General features: G+C 37.1%; 1 protein-coding gene across 2 annotated transcripts; it reads right to left on the bottom strand.

Annotated features, from left to right (window-relative positions):
• Positions 1 to 3,765: 3,765 nt before the first annotated feature.
• On the bottom strand, positions 3,766 to 11,716 carry LOC124154323 (deoxyribodipyrimidine photo-lyase-like). 2 transcript variants are annotated; one of them, XM_046527988.1, is made up of 10 exons: positions 11,568 to 11,716; positions 11,251 to 11,421; positions 11,035 to 11,161; positions 10,812 to 10,937; positions 8,853 to 9,055; positions 7,725 to 7,883; positions 6,399 to 6,597; positions 5,624 to 5,816; positions 5,174 to 5,415; positions 3,766 to 4,584 (listed from the first exon to the last, which is right to left on the bottom strand). In XM_046527988.1, exons 2-10 carry the CDS (start codon positions 11,356 to 11,358, stop codon positions 4,418 to 4,420), a joined length of 1,524 nt encoding a protein of 507 aa, XP_046383944.1. In that variant the 5' UTR covers positions 11,359 to 11,421; positions 11,568 to 11,716; the 3' UTR covers positions 3,766 to 4,417. The 2 variants fall into 2 exon arrangements, with proteins under 2 accessions (XP_046383944.1, XP_046383945.1); XM_046527989.1 differs by lacking the exon at positions 11,568 to 11,716 and having other exon boundaries at positions 11,251 to 11,530.
• Between the last annotated feature and the right edge of the window lie 1,804 nt (positions 11,717 to 13,520).

Here is a 13,520-nt window from a genome sequence, read left to right as displayed (position 1 = left end):
TAGAAGGATGTTGGAATTTTTAAAAATTTTAAATCAAATTAGATAAATGTTTAATTTTTTGTTTGAATGGATGTATAACATTTGTACTTATTATTTTCATTCACATACGCTACAGGCAAACATATGTTCAATTTTAAGATCTACCTATGTCTTGATTGTGCATAGAATACGTGGCATTCATGATGTTATCGTCATTTTTGTTTATAGGATTTTAAATTTCAACTGAAATATCTGCAAATTGCTCATTAAGTCATGACGTCTTTGATAGCATCCATGTGTTTATTTTTCCAGACAAACCTTTTTGGCTTATTTCAAAGCTTTGAATGAAAGTTAAGTCATTTTTCCTAACTTGCCAGCTGATTTTTAGCATTAAAGTTTACTGAAGTGGCATTGTTAGTTTCGAAATAAATTAGTTCTGTAGTCTTATTGCACTGTCAGGGAAAGTTGAACCCAAAATTTAGCTTTTGAATGTCAGAACTTCCGCTGGGAAACTAAGTTTCCATATGATAATCTGCTTGTAGCTGTATTTTCAGCTAATTAGAGTTTCATGGAGTATATAAAATCACTCCATGAATCTAACAATATAATTGCAATATCCATTCTGGGGCTTTTGACTCTAATTTACAACAGAAGATAAATTAAGCACTTAGCTCACCGGCTGTGAGAAATGAGGGAACTACAAGCCTGTAAAAAACCTTGCCCGCTCTGCATTGAGATTTTAGGCAAAAGATGTGTAGTGGAAATGAATTTACTGTGCATATTTATCCACTATCCACTCCTTGAGGCAAAAACAAATCAGAAATGCATGTGGAATTCTGTTCTCTGCAAGCTCTCCAGTTAGGTTCACGATTCAACGCTGGGTGAGTTTTAGAGACTGTCTGTAAATTAAATGCATGGGTGATGACATTATCTGGAAATTTTTCTTATAAAATTTCGATGCCCTGTCTTTCATTTGCTTTATGGTCTAGCCATAGGATATATGATCATGTATATACTTATCTTAGCTACGTAATATGAATTTTAATCTTATTTTAATGGAAATTCCAATTACATTACAATTATTTTTTTGGAGGTGCAGATATGAACTTATTTTAGAGACATGCAATAGGTAAGATTATTTTATGGCCAAAAGTCATCTTATTTTTTTTGCAGAAGTGATGCCATTTTACCCTGAAATTGGTGTTATCTTAACGGCGACATAATGGATATTAATTACTTGTAAGTGCAATCTTCATATTAGGCTAGCCTATTACCTTAGTGTTCTGCAAACCATGGACAAGGATATATTAAAGCAAAAAACTTGCATTTCACACTGAATGCATACCATTTAGTTTCAAGAAAAATACATAAACGAGGGATAGGTAATCCCAATGTAATGCAATGAAGTTGCAGCTTTCATAAATTTTTAACACTATTCATGGATACCAATTACAGTAGATTCCGTTTAATGGGTCCACCGGTTACTTGGGGCAGCCATCCGCTTAATTGGGACAGCATGCCGCTTTATTGGGCCATGAGTCGGCGACATAGACTATATACTCGCAAGGAAATTAAAATTTTTTGTTCTCAGAATACCATTTTTTAAAATGTTTTCCTCCTTTGATTTACTCTTATTTTCCACAAATGTTCCTATTCTTACACTATTTTGAAAGCTCTTGTTGTTACACTATCCGCAAGAGGATAGGACTTTTCTTTAATAGGAATTAATAAAAGACATTCATTCAGTGTTCCCCGAGGCTGTGAAAAATATTTTTAACTACATTGTTATAATTCTTAAAAATCATAATAAATGAACTAAACTCGCTGATTTATGAATCAAATAAATAGTTTAATAAACTTATGTTGCATTATAAACATTCTTTAGTCTTCTTTCCATCATTTCAGCGTTTGTTTATGCCCATATACAGGATAGTTCGCCTAATTGGGGCAAAGTGCACTAGTCCCGATACGTCCCAATTAACCGGAATCTACTGTACTTATGTTTGTTTGAATTACAGAATAGCTCTGTACATGAGAAATATAAAAATGTCACTATCCAAGGAAATAACTGTGCAAACCTTAGTGGCTCACCTTCATGGAGTTACCGACGAGTGGAAGGTGAGTACAAAAATTCTACACAGGAAAAATCATTTGATTCGACTGGGATTGAAACCCTGATCTGAATTTTCATGTGAGGTGTTCTATCTGCTGAAGTACCAAGGCATCATCTTCCTAGGCTGAGTTTTGGTTTAAAGAATACAGTAAAAATAAGTAAATATATTGTGCATAACACTTGTAGTGGTCTATTGCAGCTATGGAATTAAATACTTTAAAATGAGCCTTCAACATCTTCCATAACTGTGCTAAGCAATATTTTTGCTTTGTTGAATGCCTCTTAATGTGTCTTTTGAAAATGCATAAGAGGCATATTTCTTCCTGGTTGTGTGAGACAGTTTTGATATAATGCTTGCTGAGACGTTCTACTTTCAACATTAGACTTCTCTTTATCTCTCTAAATGTGTTTTTTGCAGCTGTCCTTTAATTACCACAATACAGTATTGCAAAAAGGTTTCGAGAAATGTTTTGTCTTCAGCACTATTACATCCATGTCAAAATTCTGCTTAGAGTTGTTTGTGTCTTTTATCCCACTTTGTCATAACTCATAATATGTTTGTTGAATGTGACAAAACAAAAGAAAATCATAGAGTTGAAGATTTTAGTGGTTAGGTGCTTTGAAAAACTGTTTGAAGCACCTCATCGCATTTGAATTGTTGACACTAGCAATAAAATAAAATTCTGAATTCACGTCATCACATTTTCGAATTTTGCATGTCCTTACTCATTTGATGTGTAGGTATATCAAAAATATGTACCTAAAGTTATCTGCAGTTAAACCTCGATATAACGACACCCCACGGTGCACTAATAAACACTCGCTATAGCGAATTGTCGCTTTACCGGAGGTGGAGCAAATAATAGCCAATATACCTGTTGCGAACAGATATACAGGAACAGGAGTGGTGCGGCGACAGATAAACATCTATCCGATAAACGTAAGCATAAATCCAGACGAAAGGCGATGGTTTTTTGCATCACTAAATTTCCTTACTCAAATAACGACTAACTATTCAAACAATTTATAAGCGCCGCACTGAATAAAAATCATGCAAAGCATTGCTTTGTCATCATTATATTTATCGAACGACAGTTTACCACATACATTTGAGACTGAGCACTCCATTAACTTCATTTCTAACAGATCGCTAGCAATTACAGAGGTTAAGGAGTCTTCATGAAAGTCTTCCGGCGGTGAAACCCTCGCTATGGCGAGAGCCAACACCGAAAGGGTCTCGTAAAAACGAATTCTTTAACACGCTTATTATAGGGTAAATTGACGGTGCATCGGCTATCTCTCGTAATAGCGGGGGTGTCGCTATAGCCCGTACTCGCTTTAACGAGGTTCCACTGTATGTATGTACATATTAAAGTTAAGGCAGGATATAGATGGAAGGAAATACATAATAACTATCACTCACACATTGATTCAGCCCAAAGGTTGGTTTGGATAGGTGATGCTAGACTATGCCACAGGCATGTAATGCCACTCTTTCAAGTTAGGGGGCCACACCCTTTCCACAAGACACCTATAACTTAAAGGATTTTGACTTGGGAGTGTCCAAAGGCTATACCCAGAATTTGAACCCAGGACCCCCTGATAACAGCTCAAAGCCTATCAAGCCACCATGGTCCCACAGTAGATAACGTAAGAACAAATAAAGAGTTTGATACTTATAAATAAATCTTTATTAATAATTAAAATAACAAAGTTGTTAAGAAAAGTGAGTTGCATCTTTTAACATGATAATGGGTGATAAGGTCCTGCTGATTAATATCACAGACAATATAAGGCATTATAGAGGTCACCTCAACCACTGCATCATCTCAAAACAAAGATATTTAAACACACAATCAAATAATTCAACCATTAACACTCCCTAATGCCTCCTTTGGATACTGCGTGCATGAAAAAGTCGAATTTAAAAAGTACATGTAAATATACATACAAAATGCATGTCCACCCAGTGTGTCACTGTCAAGAATATTTTGTTTCATTTGTAAAAAATTAAGCCATTGAGATCAACTTAATTACTTATGCAAATACTAATTCTAATTAATGAGTATGAGCAAGAAAGAGTCAATGCTGGGAAAGCCCATAACCAAAGATAGATTCAATGCTGGGTTTGCATCACGGAAAATTGAGAGAGCAGTTTTACAACCAATCTTTTAGCAGGTGGAGAAATGAACCTCAACAAAAAGAGGAATTCTTTTCCACAGTTAAAATAATAATCAAGTTCAAGAAGCTGAGGCAGTAAAATACATTTGAATAAAAAGTAACAAAATGCTTCAGTTGTACTTTGGATGGCATAAGGTAGTTGTCCTACTTCTTCCCTTCGTATCTGTATTTCTTGGCTCCATAACGTGACACAAAGCTCATGACATCAAATTTCCTTTTGCAGCCTTCATAGCTCATCCATCGAATCCGACCAAGAACAGGACGCTCAGGAAAACCATGGTCATGTATTCCACATATTGACCACATTATACCTGAAGAAAGTTAATAGTTATTGTAACACTTGCTTAGGACAGTGGCATTTGCAGAAGTCCTACACAATATACATGTATGATTTTAAAGCCAGGATCAATATAAACGTATTTGTAATAATCTTGATGTGACATCTAATAGAGTGAAGTTCTTACTCCCTCAAGAAAGGAGTTCGCAACTTTGATTGGTTCTAGGCAATACATATGAACATACAGCAGCCTAGCAAAAGAAAATATTTAGCTATGCTGGCGGATTTCATAATTTTCCTAATTATGAAAAAGAGTCATCATTGGCATTACAATAACATGGCACACGGGGCTTATTTGATTTGGCTTCATTTGGCATGATATCACCTGTCGGAGACCACAGAAATAATTGTACATTTATCAGCTATTTTTACAACTGTTTCATTTTGGTGTTTTTAAATTATCAAGTTAATAATGGCATAAGAGTAGGGACAGAATTGAAATGTAATGTATAAAATTTTCGAGAGAGGTTGAGTGTAACTGCAAACTTTTTCAAAATCCACCAAAAATTACTTAGTACCCTGGTGGAAGTAGTGAGTAATAGTGAATTCTTTCATATACTAACCTACATATCCATTTGGATCTCTGCCATCTAAGTTGTACCGATCATTAAGATAAATAGATATGGATAATGCATCATCAGGGCTTTCAGACCATTCCAAAATCTTCTTTGCCCAGTACATTCTGAGGAATCCGTGCATTTTGCCTTCCCGCATCATTTGGATTTGAGAAGCATTCCAGAGATCGTCATGAGTTCGTGCTGCCTCAAACTGGGCAAGCGAATAAACATACTCCCTCTTATCTTTTCTGCAAGACAAAAATTAACATTGGTTTAATCATTATTCAGTAAATACTACAACAATATGAAATGAGAAACTTGCTGAAATCATAGATAAAAATTACCTAGGTGGAAAATTTAATGATCAAAATTTTACTAGTGGCAAACATTTTTATTTAATTTCTCTGGACTATCTCTCCTCGAACCTTTCAATCTCAGTACTACTGAGTCACCAACCTGTGGTTGTTAAGTGTATCTTTTGCCCATTGATCAGCTCCATTCAAATTGTCGTAATTGGGATTAAAGTAACAAAAGTTATCAGCCAGTTCTCGCCGTATCACTGCTTGTTCAACCCACCCATCTACACTTTCTGGGCACTTTGGTCTTTTTTCCTGAACTTCTAAAACACATCTCTGAATTGATATTTGCCCTGAAAATTCAAAACGAAATATGCTGTAATCACACATTAAATTCTGGAAACTTGAATGAAATGGACATTGCGACAACATCAAATCATTTCACATCTCAACATTTTTAGGTGGATAGGGAAAACAAGCCTTGTTATAATTTCAGGGTGACAACACATCTATAACCTATTTCAGAGAAAATACTTTTTGAACAGTTCAATTGGAATGAAACCCATACTTGGGAAAATATTCTTTAAATTAAGTGACACCCTCCCTGTAGACTACATACAATGTTTTAACTCCCAAAAAGCTTGGGAGCATTACTAGTCATCTCTAAGGACAAAGTGACGTGGATGAACAGAAATTGTGTACAAGGATAAAAATGTACTATGTACTCACAAATTGCACTTCCAAATACATAAAGCAAAGTAGCAGAGCCATAAGCATGACAACACGTGAAAATAAAATATGCTAGTTTATCCTTGGTCATCCTTTGCAAAAAATGTAATCACAAAAACAGTAACTAGGAGTAAAGAGTGATCAGGCATTTGACTACGGAACCATCTCATATGTTAATGGATATAACTATCAAAATATATATTTACCAAAATGAATCCATGGTGATAAATTGCTTTGGGCTTTAACAGTAGGCTCATTACGTTTGGTGGCATAAAGTTGAAGCCTGTTAGCAACAAAAGATTGCAGATAGTTAAGGCCAGCGCTGGTTCCAGGAACAGCCCAGCTAACTTCTTTCACACTCTGATCAACTTGCAATGAGGCTTCAGCAGCAGCCCAATCAACAGGCTATCCAGGAAATAAAAATTTAAATTAATTTAGCACGCACACCAGAGAAAGATGACATTGAAGTTGCACAAATCAATTTATTCTAATTTTATGGATACTTTTTCCAAATGCTTTCATTGATAGAAAAGGATTTTAAAGTAAATCTGATTGTTAACCACCCATAAATTAAGGAAATAACTAAAGTCATGCATTATTTTTGTTAAAAGAACAGACATCAATTAAATGAGCTCATTTTAAGAAGCCACGTTTTCCTTGATGAAGTTTATATAAATTGTACATGTATTTAACTTTCTTATTTCGGTTTTCAATAGCAATGTCTCAACTTTCAGGGCTCTCGATCTCTTTTCTTGGTTTTAAGGAATGCATCTTTTTTAAACGTGACCAGAAAGAGAGAGCCCATCTATGCTAACTACGTTACACAATCAATCAATATCAATTTGTTTCATGGACTGTGTAGCAGTGCAGTGGGAGTTAAGAGGCAAAAATACCATACCAGAAAGGAAAATACTCAAACCAAAGTTAAAAGAAGCACATAATCCTTACGCTCTTGAGGCAATTTCCATTTTCACTCCCAGAAATCTCGAGCCCGATTCAAGAACACATTAGGAATTTGGAAGTAGAGAGAAATTCTTTTGATTATATATAATGAAATATCTATATACTTTTGTCTGCATATTAAATTAGTATAAATTATATGAAAAAATAAAAGTTTTTGCTAACAAAAAATATATTAAACAAATATTACTAAACATAAAAATTTACATGGGATTAAACACGAGTCCGATATATATCAGCATTTTGAGCGTTTTAAGGCAAAAACCAAAAGCCACATCGGCAACTTGAGTGTCAAAGGGTAAAGCAAGTAAATTAAGTTTTAAACAAATGTTCCATAGGGCACACGTGGTCAAGAGCTCAGATTGACATGCAGGTAGATATTAAGAGAGATTGTTCTTTATGTCATAATAATCCATACAACAAGGATATATGTGGCAGAGTATGAGGACAGGGATTGATTGCATAAAAAATACAGGCTTCAAGGTTTTCTAATCCTCTACTATTCTCTTTCACCCGCTATCGAGCAGCTCAAGTCAAACTTTTTAAAACAATTTATTACACCAACAACATACCTCTGCTTTCACTGTGCCTGGATAAGGGTGTGAAATTACAGGTGGAAAATGTGTTAGGAACTCTGGCAGATGATGTTTAATCTTTCCTCGAATTGTGTATGCTGCGTACTCTAATTCATTGGAGGTGACCCACATTGGAACAATGTTGTGTGCATCTACCTACAATGGAAATCATAAGATTATTTAATGCTAAGAATAGAAAAAATTTTGCAAGAAATAGCAACAGAGTGCATATTGGCTAATTTCAGGAAATTAAAAAAAAAATCAAAACTAGCCAAAAATGCTTCAAATCTTATGTTTATAGGACATATCGTTCATAAATTACTATTAATAAACTATAAGAAATTTTAATTGCTCTTAAACAAAACCTCCATATTTTTAGATGCTTGAAGTCAGCTTGCACACGTACAGTTTGGTCTTTGGCAGTAGTTAGTTTCTTTTTGTAGCTTGGTAGCAATTCTCGGTTCCCTTAGGAATTCTCAAAGGATTGTTCATTTAGAGTATTACATTAAACCTTGTAGGAGTAAAGGAATAGTTAGTTTGAAAAGTACTTCATTTAAAGAAAATTCTAAGCAAGAAGAGCTGCAGAAAGAACTGTTTTGTTCCCTGGAGTTCTAGTGAAAGTTTTTCTACACAGGGAGAGAAGAAAATTTTGGGCTGGCTGCACACCGGGCATGGCATGGCTTTCCCTTAATGTGCCTTATGTGACGTGGTTTGCATTGGTTTGAATGGAGGTGCCACATACAGCATCGGGCATGGCTCTTTAGACTGCCTTGCCAATTTCCATCTGTCGGGCAAAAGGCTTCAGACAAATCGTAATGCATATGCGTGGGGATTGCCCCCACGTGTAGTGCAGTGTTAGTGACAGGCTTAGGTAGTGTAGTGCAGTGTTAGGCTCTTCTAAGAGCCAGTACAGGCTGTCACATTGTTAACATACTTGAACATGATATTTTCCAACATATAACTAAAGCAGAGAAGAGGGCTGCTAAGATAATCAAGACCTTCTAATGTAAGTTTAATCACAGAAACTTGAACCATATATTTGTACTAAGCATTCACACTATTGATAACTATCACCAGCTTAATGGATTGTGTGACTTGCTAGAACTAGCAGAAATTGAACATTACCTGCCAGAAAGGTATACTAGGATTCAATTTTTCCTTGAATGACTTCACCCAACTCAAGGGTGTACGAAGTGGACTAAAATCAGTGACAACAGCTCCAATAGAGTTCTTTTCTACAAATTCAGGTAGGACATCATCAGCTTTCCCACGAAGGAGGTGAAATTGAATATTCAGTTTTTTCAAATCTGATTCCACCACGCGAAGACCTAAAAGAGACATTAAAACACTTACAACATTATAAATACAAAATTAGGTAATTGCCTTGCAATCACAAGGTGAAGAAAATGCAATGAAACTCCAGTTCGCTTAAATCAAGCCAATTAAAGGTAATAGAAATGGCACCTAATAAAAATATCATACATGAACAAGCAAAAAAAAATAAACCTAGCCAATGGAGTCAACATATTATTGCAAAAGACAGAGGGACATGGTCTCTTGAAAATGTATCTTGAGTAGTTACTTCATTGATCAAGCTAAAACTGTCAAATTTTTTGCAAGAGTAATTTACATTCAATGCATCATAACATTGAAAAGTACTGATTATGAGTAGGAAAGGTATGGGTTCAGCGTGGAGGTTTTTGGGGTTACTACTGCGTAGATTCATCTCCGCAGACGACAGTTACAGTTTTGCCGGCATTGCAGCAGGCTTCTTTACGTCAATGAAGTGGAGATCCGAGGTATTGCCCGTCTCTTATACACCCCGTCGGAGGCCGGTGTCTTCTCATTGGCTAGTTCAGGAGGCCTGGATGGCTTCTCATTGGTCAGCACCTCATGGCTCTGTCCTGTCTCTCCAGGTTTACTCTTGAGGACTCTTCTCCATGTGTTAGGGAGTTCGTATACGTCCTCACTATTGAGGTTGTTCGGTGTCTTCATTTCCTCTACAGCTTCCCTAATGATCCGTGGGAAGTATCCCTTTTCATTAGCAATGACTTTTGCATAGTCACAGTCGGGATTGTGATTCAGCCCTCTCCACGGAATCTACGTGGTAGTAACCCCGAAAACCTCTACATCATTGAATCCTCACCACACCGCAAAAGCCTACACAAGGAGGAAGGGTACGGGGAATAACTCACTATGCAAGGGGAAGCTCAGGCAAATAATTGAAAAAATGGACATTTTATCATTCATAGTTATATTCATTATTACATGAGTAACGAAAAGAAATATAATTGTACATTCATAATAAAATTTGCATAATCATTTTTCCTATTAGGACAGCTTTCATCCTTTGCCCCAGGTCATTATTCTTAGAGGCCTAAAGACAGACCTACAATACTTAGCCCTCTTCAACTCTTGGGGAGTGGAGAGGGAAAAATCACTGATGATATCATTGCCATAGGCACCCAAGTGTCTGTCTTCATGCACAACTAAATAAATTCTAAATTTATATTCCAACCATGTCATGAGCCTTAATAGTCATTGTCAGGTTACTCACCTTGATTAATTCATCAATCCCTTTCATGAAAATGTAACCAAAAGAAGATATTAATGAACATGGAGGCGATTTTTTAGAAAAAATAAATCAACAGATAAAAGACAAGCTAAACACCAAACTAACTGACCTGCTATAGGTACTGAGTCTACGTTTGTGACCTACATAAAAAACTTTTGTAATGTTGGAACTTAATTACACATGATCTATCAGTATTAAAAACAATGCTCCCACCTACCTCCACCCTATCCATAATCCCCATGTGAATTATATCGAGAGCCCTATTCATGTTTGTAGTACAACCTCCATTCAACTCCAGCAACACAACTGTGCCTGTATTTCATAGATATAATCATTAGAATATTTGAAAAAACAAAAACAGTCAAGATAAAGTGGGGGGACTTCCCTTGGGTACCAATCGAGCAGTATAACAGGACTGGACCTTCAGTGGGTCATATATATAAATGCCACACTCTTCATAAGCAGTGATCGTGAATAGGGAGCATATTTCGTCAATTGAGCACACTCACCTCCAAGTAAAAATTTGAAGTGACGAATTGTTGCATCAAGAAACTTTGGCACAAGACAGAAACATACATGTAGTCCAACTCTATGTTTCAATGCTATTCTCTGAGAGAACAACATGGCCCAGTTATCTGAAATGAGTATAAAATTAACTCACACTTCATGTAGAAACCTTACACTTCGTCAAATTGCATAATATATATTTAAATACGAAAAGGGAGTACATACCTTGTACGCGGGCATCTCTCGACATCCAGTAAACTACTCCTTGCATTCGATCAGGAATTTTCTCTGTCTCCGACATAAGTCTCACTCTTTTCAAGTTGAAATCATATGCTGCTGCCGAAGATGCTACCTGAGTAAATTTAACGAGAGATAAAAGTTCATCTTTGGCATCAGTTTATTAAAACTAATAACGCGGCCAGCTTATCTTGAATGCGTTACCTTATTTCGATCCCTATCCAACTTAAGCAGGATGTCAGAAATCTGACCCTGCCCAGCAGAAGTAGAAACATTTTCAGTCTTAATGAACTGAATTGCTGCTGGATTCATCTCATAAGGTAATCTCAGTTCTCCGGAAACAAGGACGTCACCAATGCCGAAAATTTTGAGGAACTAGCCAAAACAAGTTTACCGATCACGGTGGAACGAGACGACGCGAAATTTACGCATTAATGTCAATCAATAACCATCCAATTCAAATTAAAATATTGCAAGACAACATGAAATCTAAAATTTACGGGCATCGGACAAGAACCTACCTTGCGTCCCTTTAAACTTCTATAACCAGCTTAACCAGTTTAAATCGAACCTGTTTGCGCTATTTGCCATGAACAGAATTTTTGTACGTCTTTTGTCATGAAGAATGTGAGCGCAATTTGAATTCCCACAGTCGGCCGGAGTTGGCTCCAGCGAGCTTTATTTCATTATCGGCGGAATATTAATTTCTGGTATTTCATTTTAGGGCGACGATAGTGTGCCATGAGAAGCTCTAGGAAATGCACTTTAGGAACACACTCGGGGAGGGGGGGGGGAATAGTACGAATGGACATGTTGCCTGCCCTACTGCAGCTAGTCAGCTCCGCACGGCGCAGTGGGACATAAGGACATATATAGGCGTGAGGGTACGCGGAGTGATTCAGACCTGTAATAATAATGGCCACTTTACACGGGGCACATCATTGCGCAGGAATTAGCACAGGAAACATTTGAAAATGGCGAGAATGCGAACTTAGAGCAGTGGCTATTTTGCCGTCTTGCACCCACTCATTCTCGCATGTGTTCTAGCAGTTCACCGCTTTACACGATGCAGTTTTGATTGCGCCTTCGTACATACGTCAGATTGCGCAGTGACGTGCTCCGTGTAAAACGGCCTTAAAGTACTGCTTCTCAGCTCGTCAGTATTACCCCGCTCCACTCCGCTGCACAAAGAATTTATGTTGTGATTTTCTTTTCTTTCTTCTTTACAAATTTTGGGTTACCTTTGGGTCGACGTCCCGCAGATGAAAAGAGGTAGTCTCCACATCTGACCCTCTTGGGTGGATCAAATGGCATGGAGTCGAATGGAAGTGATATTGTGAAAGAAGATGCCCATTTTCGAGTTTTCTTTGGCGAGATATCTGGTAAGCAGTAAAAATTCAAACAGCTTAGCGTAAGATAGCAGCTATGCCTTTGATTCTGCGCAAGTCAAAATTTGCTCTGTATCCCTATTTAGCCTGAATAGCAATTGCGGTTCGTTGCATGGGCTAGTATCAGCAGATCTAGCGTTTGTGCCTTTACCGAGAGTGTATAGTGCTATACATTTGTATCCGCGCTTTTTTCTGTTTTTTTCTTATGCACCTCTTGTTTTATCCCGCTTTTATGTTCATTCGTCAGTCATTCGTTTGTTCCTGGAAATACACTGCATGGCCTGGCATAGCTTATATAATACGAAATAATCAATTTGACGCTTCTATTGAAAAAAATGGAAGGTGCTGAAAAAGCCGAAGGCTTCCAGAGGTTGCCCGGAGCCTTCGGATGGTGGGCCTCCAGCATTTAGACCTCACGATTTTTAAGAGGTGCCATATCCATGCAGGTTAAATTTCAGGGAAAGAGGATACACTAGACACGGGGAACCAGCCACGCCTGCCATGGCTACCACAAGCTTGGACGTCACGCTTCAAACTGGCGGTTTTCATCACAATAAAAAATGGTGAAAACACAATGACACCTATAATGAATCAGAGTAATTTTGATTGCTACTCAGATTTGTGTGAGAATCAAACGTTAGGTCTGTAGAGAAATTGTTTCAAAGCGGAATAGGCATATTCCAATTTGAAGGGGCTAAGGCCAAGCCAAATTGGCACGCAAAAACTTTTCCTGTAATATCACATACGTTATGCGTTGCTGTGTCCTGGCTATAGGGATCAATGGCTGCTCTCATCCCCTGTCTACAAGCGGCTGGCCGGTCGAGCATTGAGTAGGCACAATGGATGAAGAAAGGTAAAGCGCTGGGGCTCTTGTCGAAGGTTTTGTCGACCACCAATGAAAAATTGGGCTTTCTTTGAATTATTTATTTGAAATTAAGTGTAAAAATGTTAATGTTTTGTAGAGGCTCCCATGACGATCTTAGTAATGTTCAGTAATAAATAAAGTTGGTTGAAATTGGAATTTGAAAGTCGTTATGACAAAAAGTACTTTTAGTCTTATATAGGTCTTACGTCTTAGTTTTAGAG

This window comes from Ischnura elegans, chromosome 2 (assembly GCF_921293095.1).
Source record: "Ischnura elegans chromosome 2, ioIscEleg1.1, whole genome shotgun sequence".
NCBI lineage: Eukaryota > Metazoa > Arthropoda > Insecta > Odonata > Coenagrionidae > Ischnura > Ischnura elegans.
The sequence above is the reverse complement of the archived record's forward strand: the minus strand, read 5'-3'. Positions and strand labels throughout refer to the sequence as shown.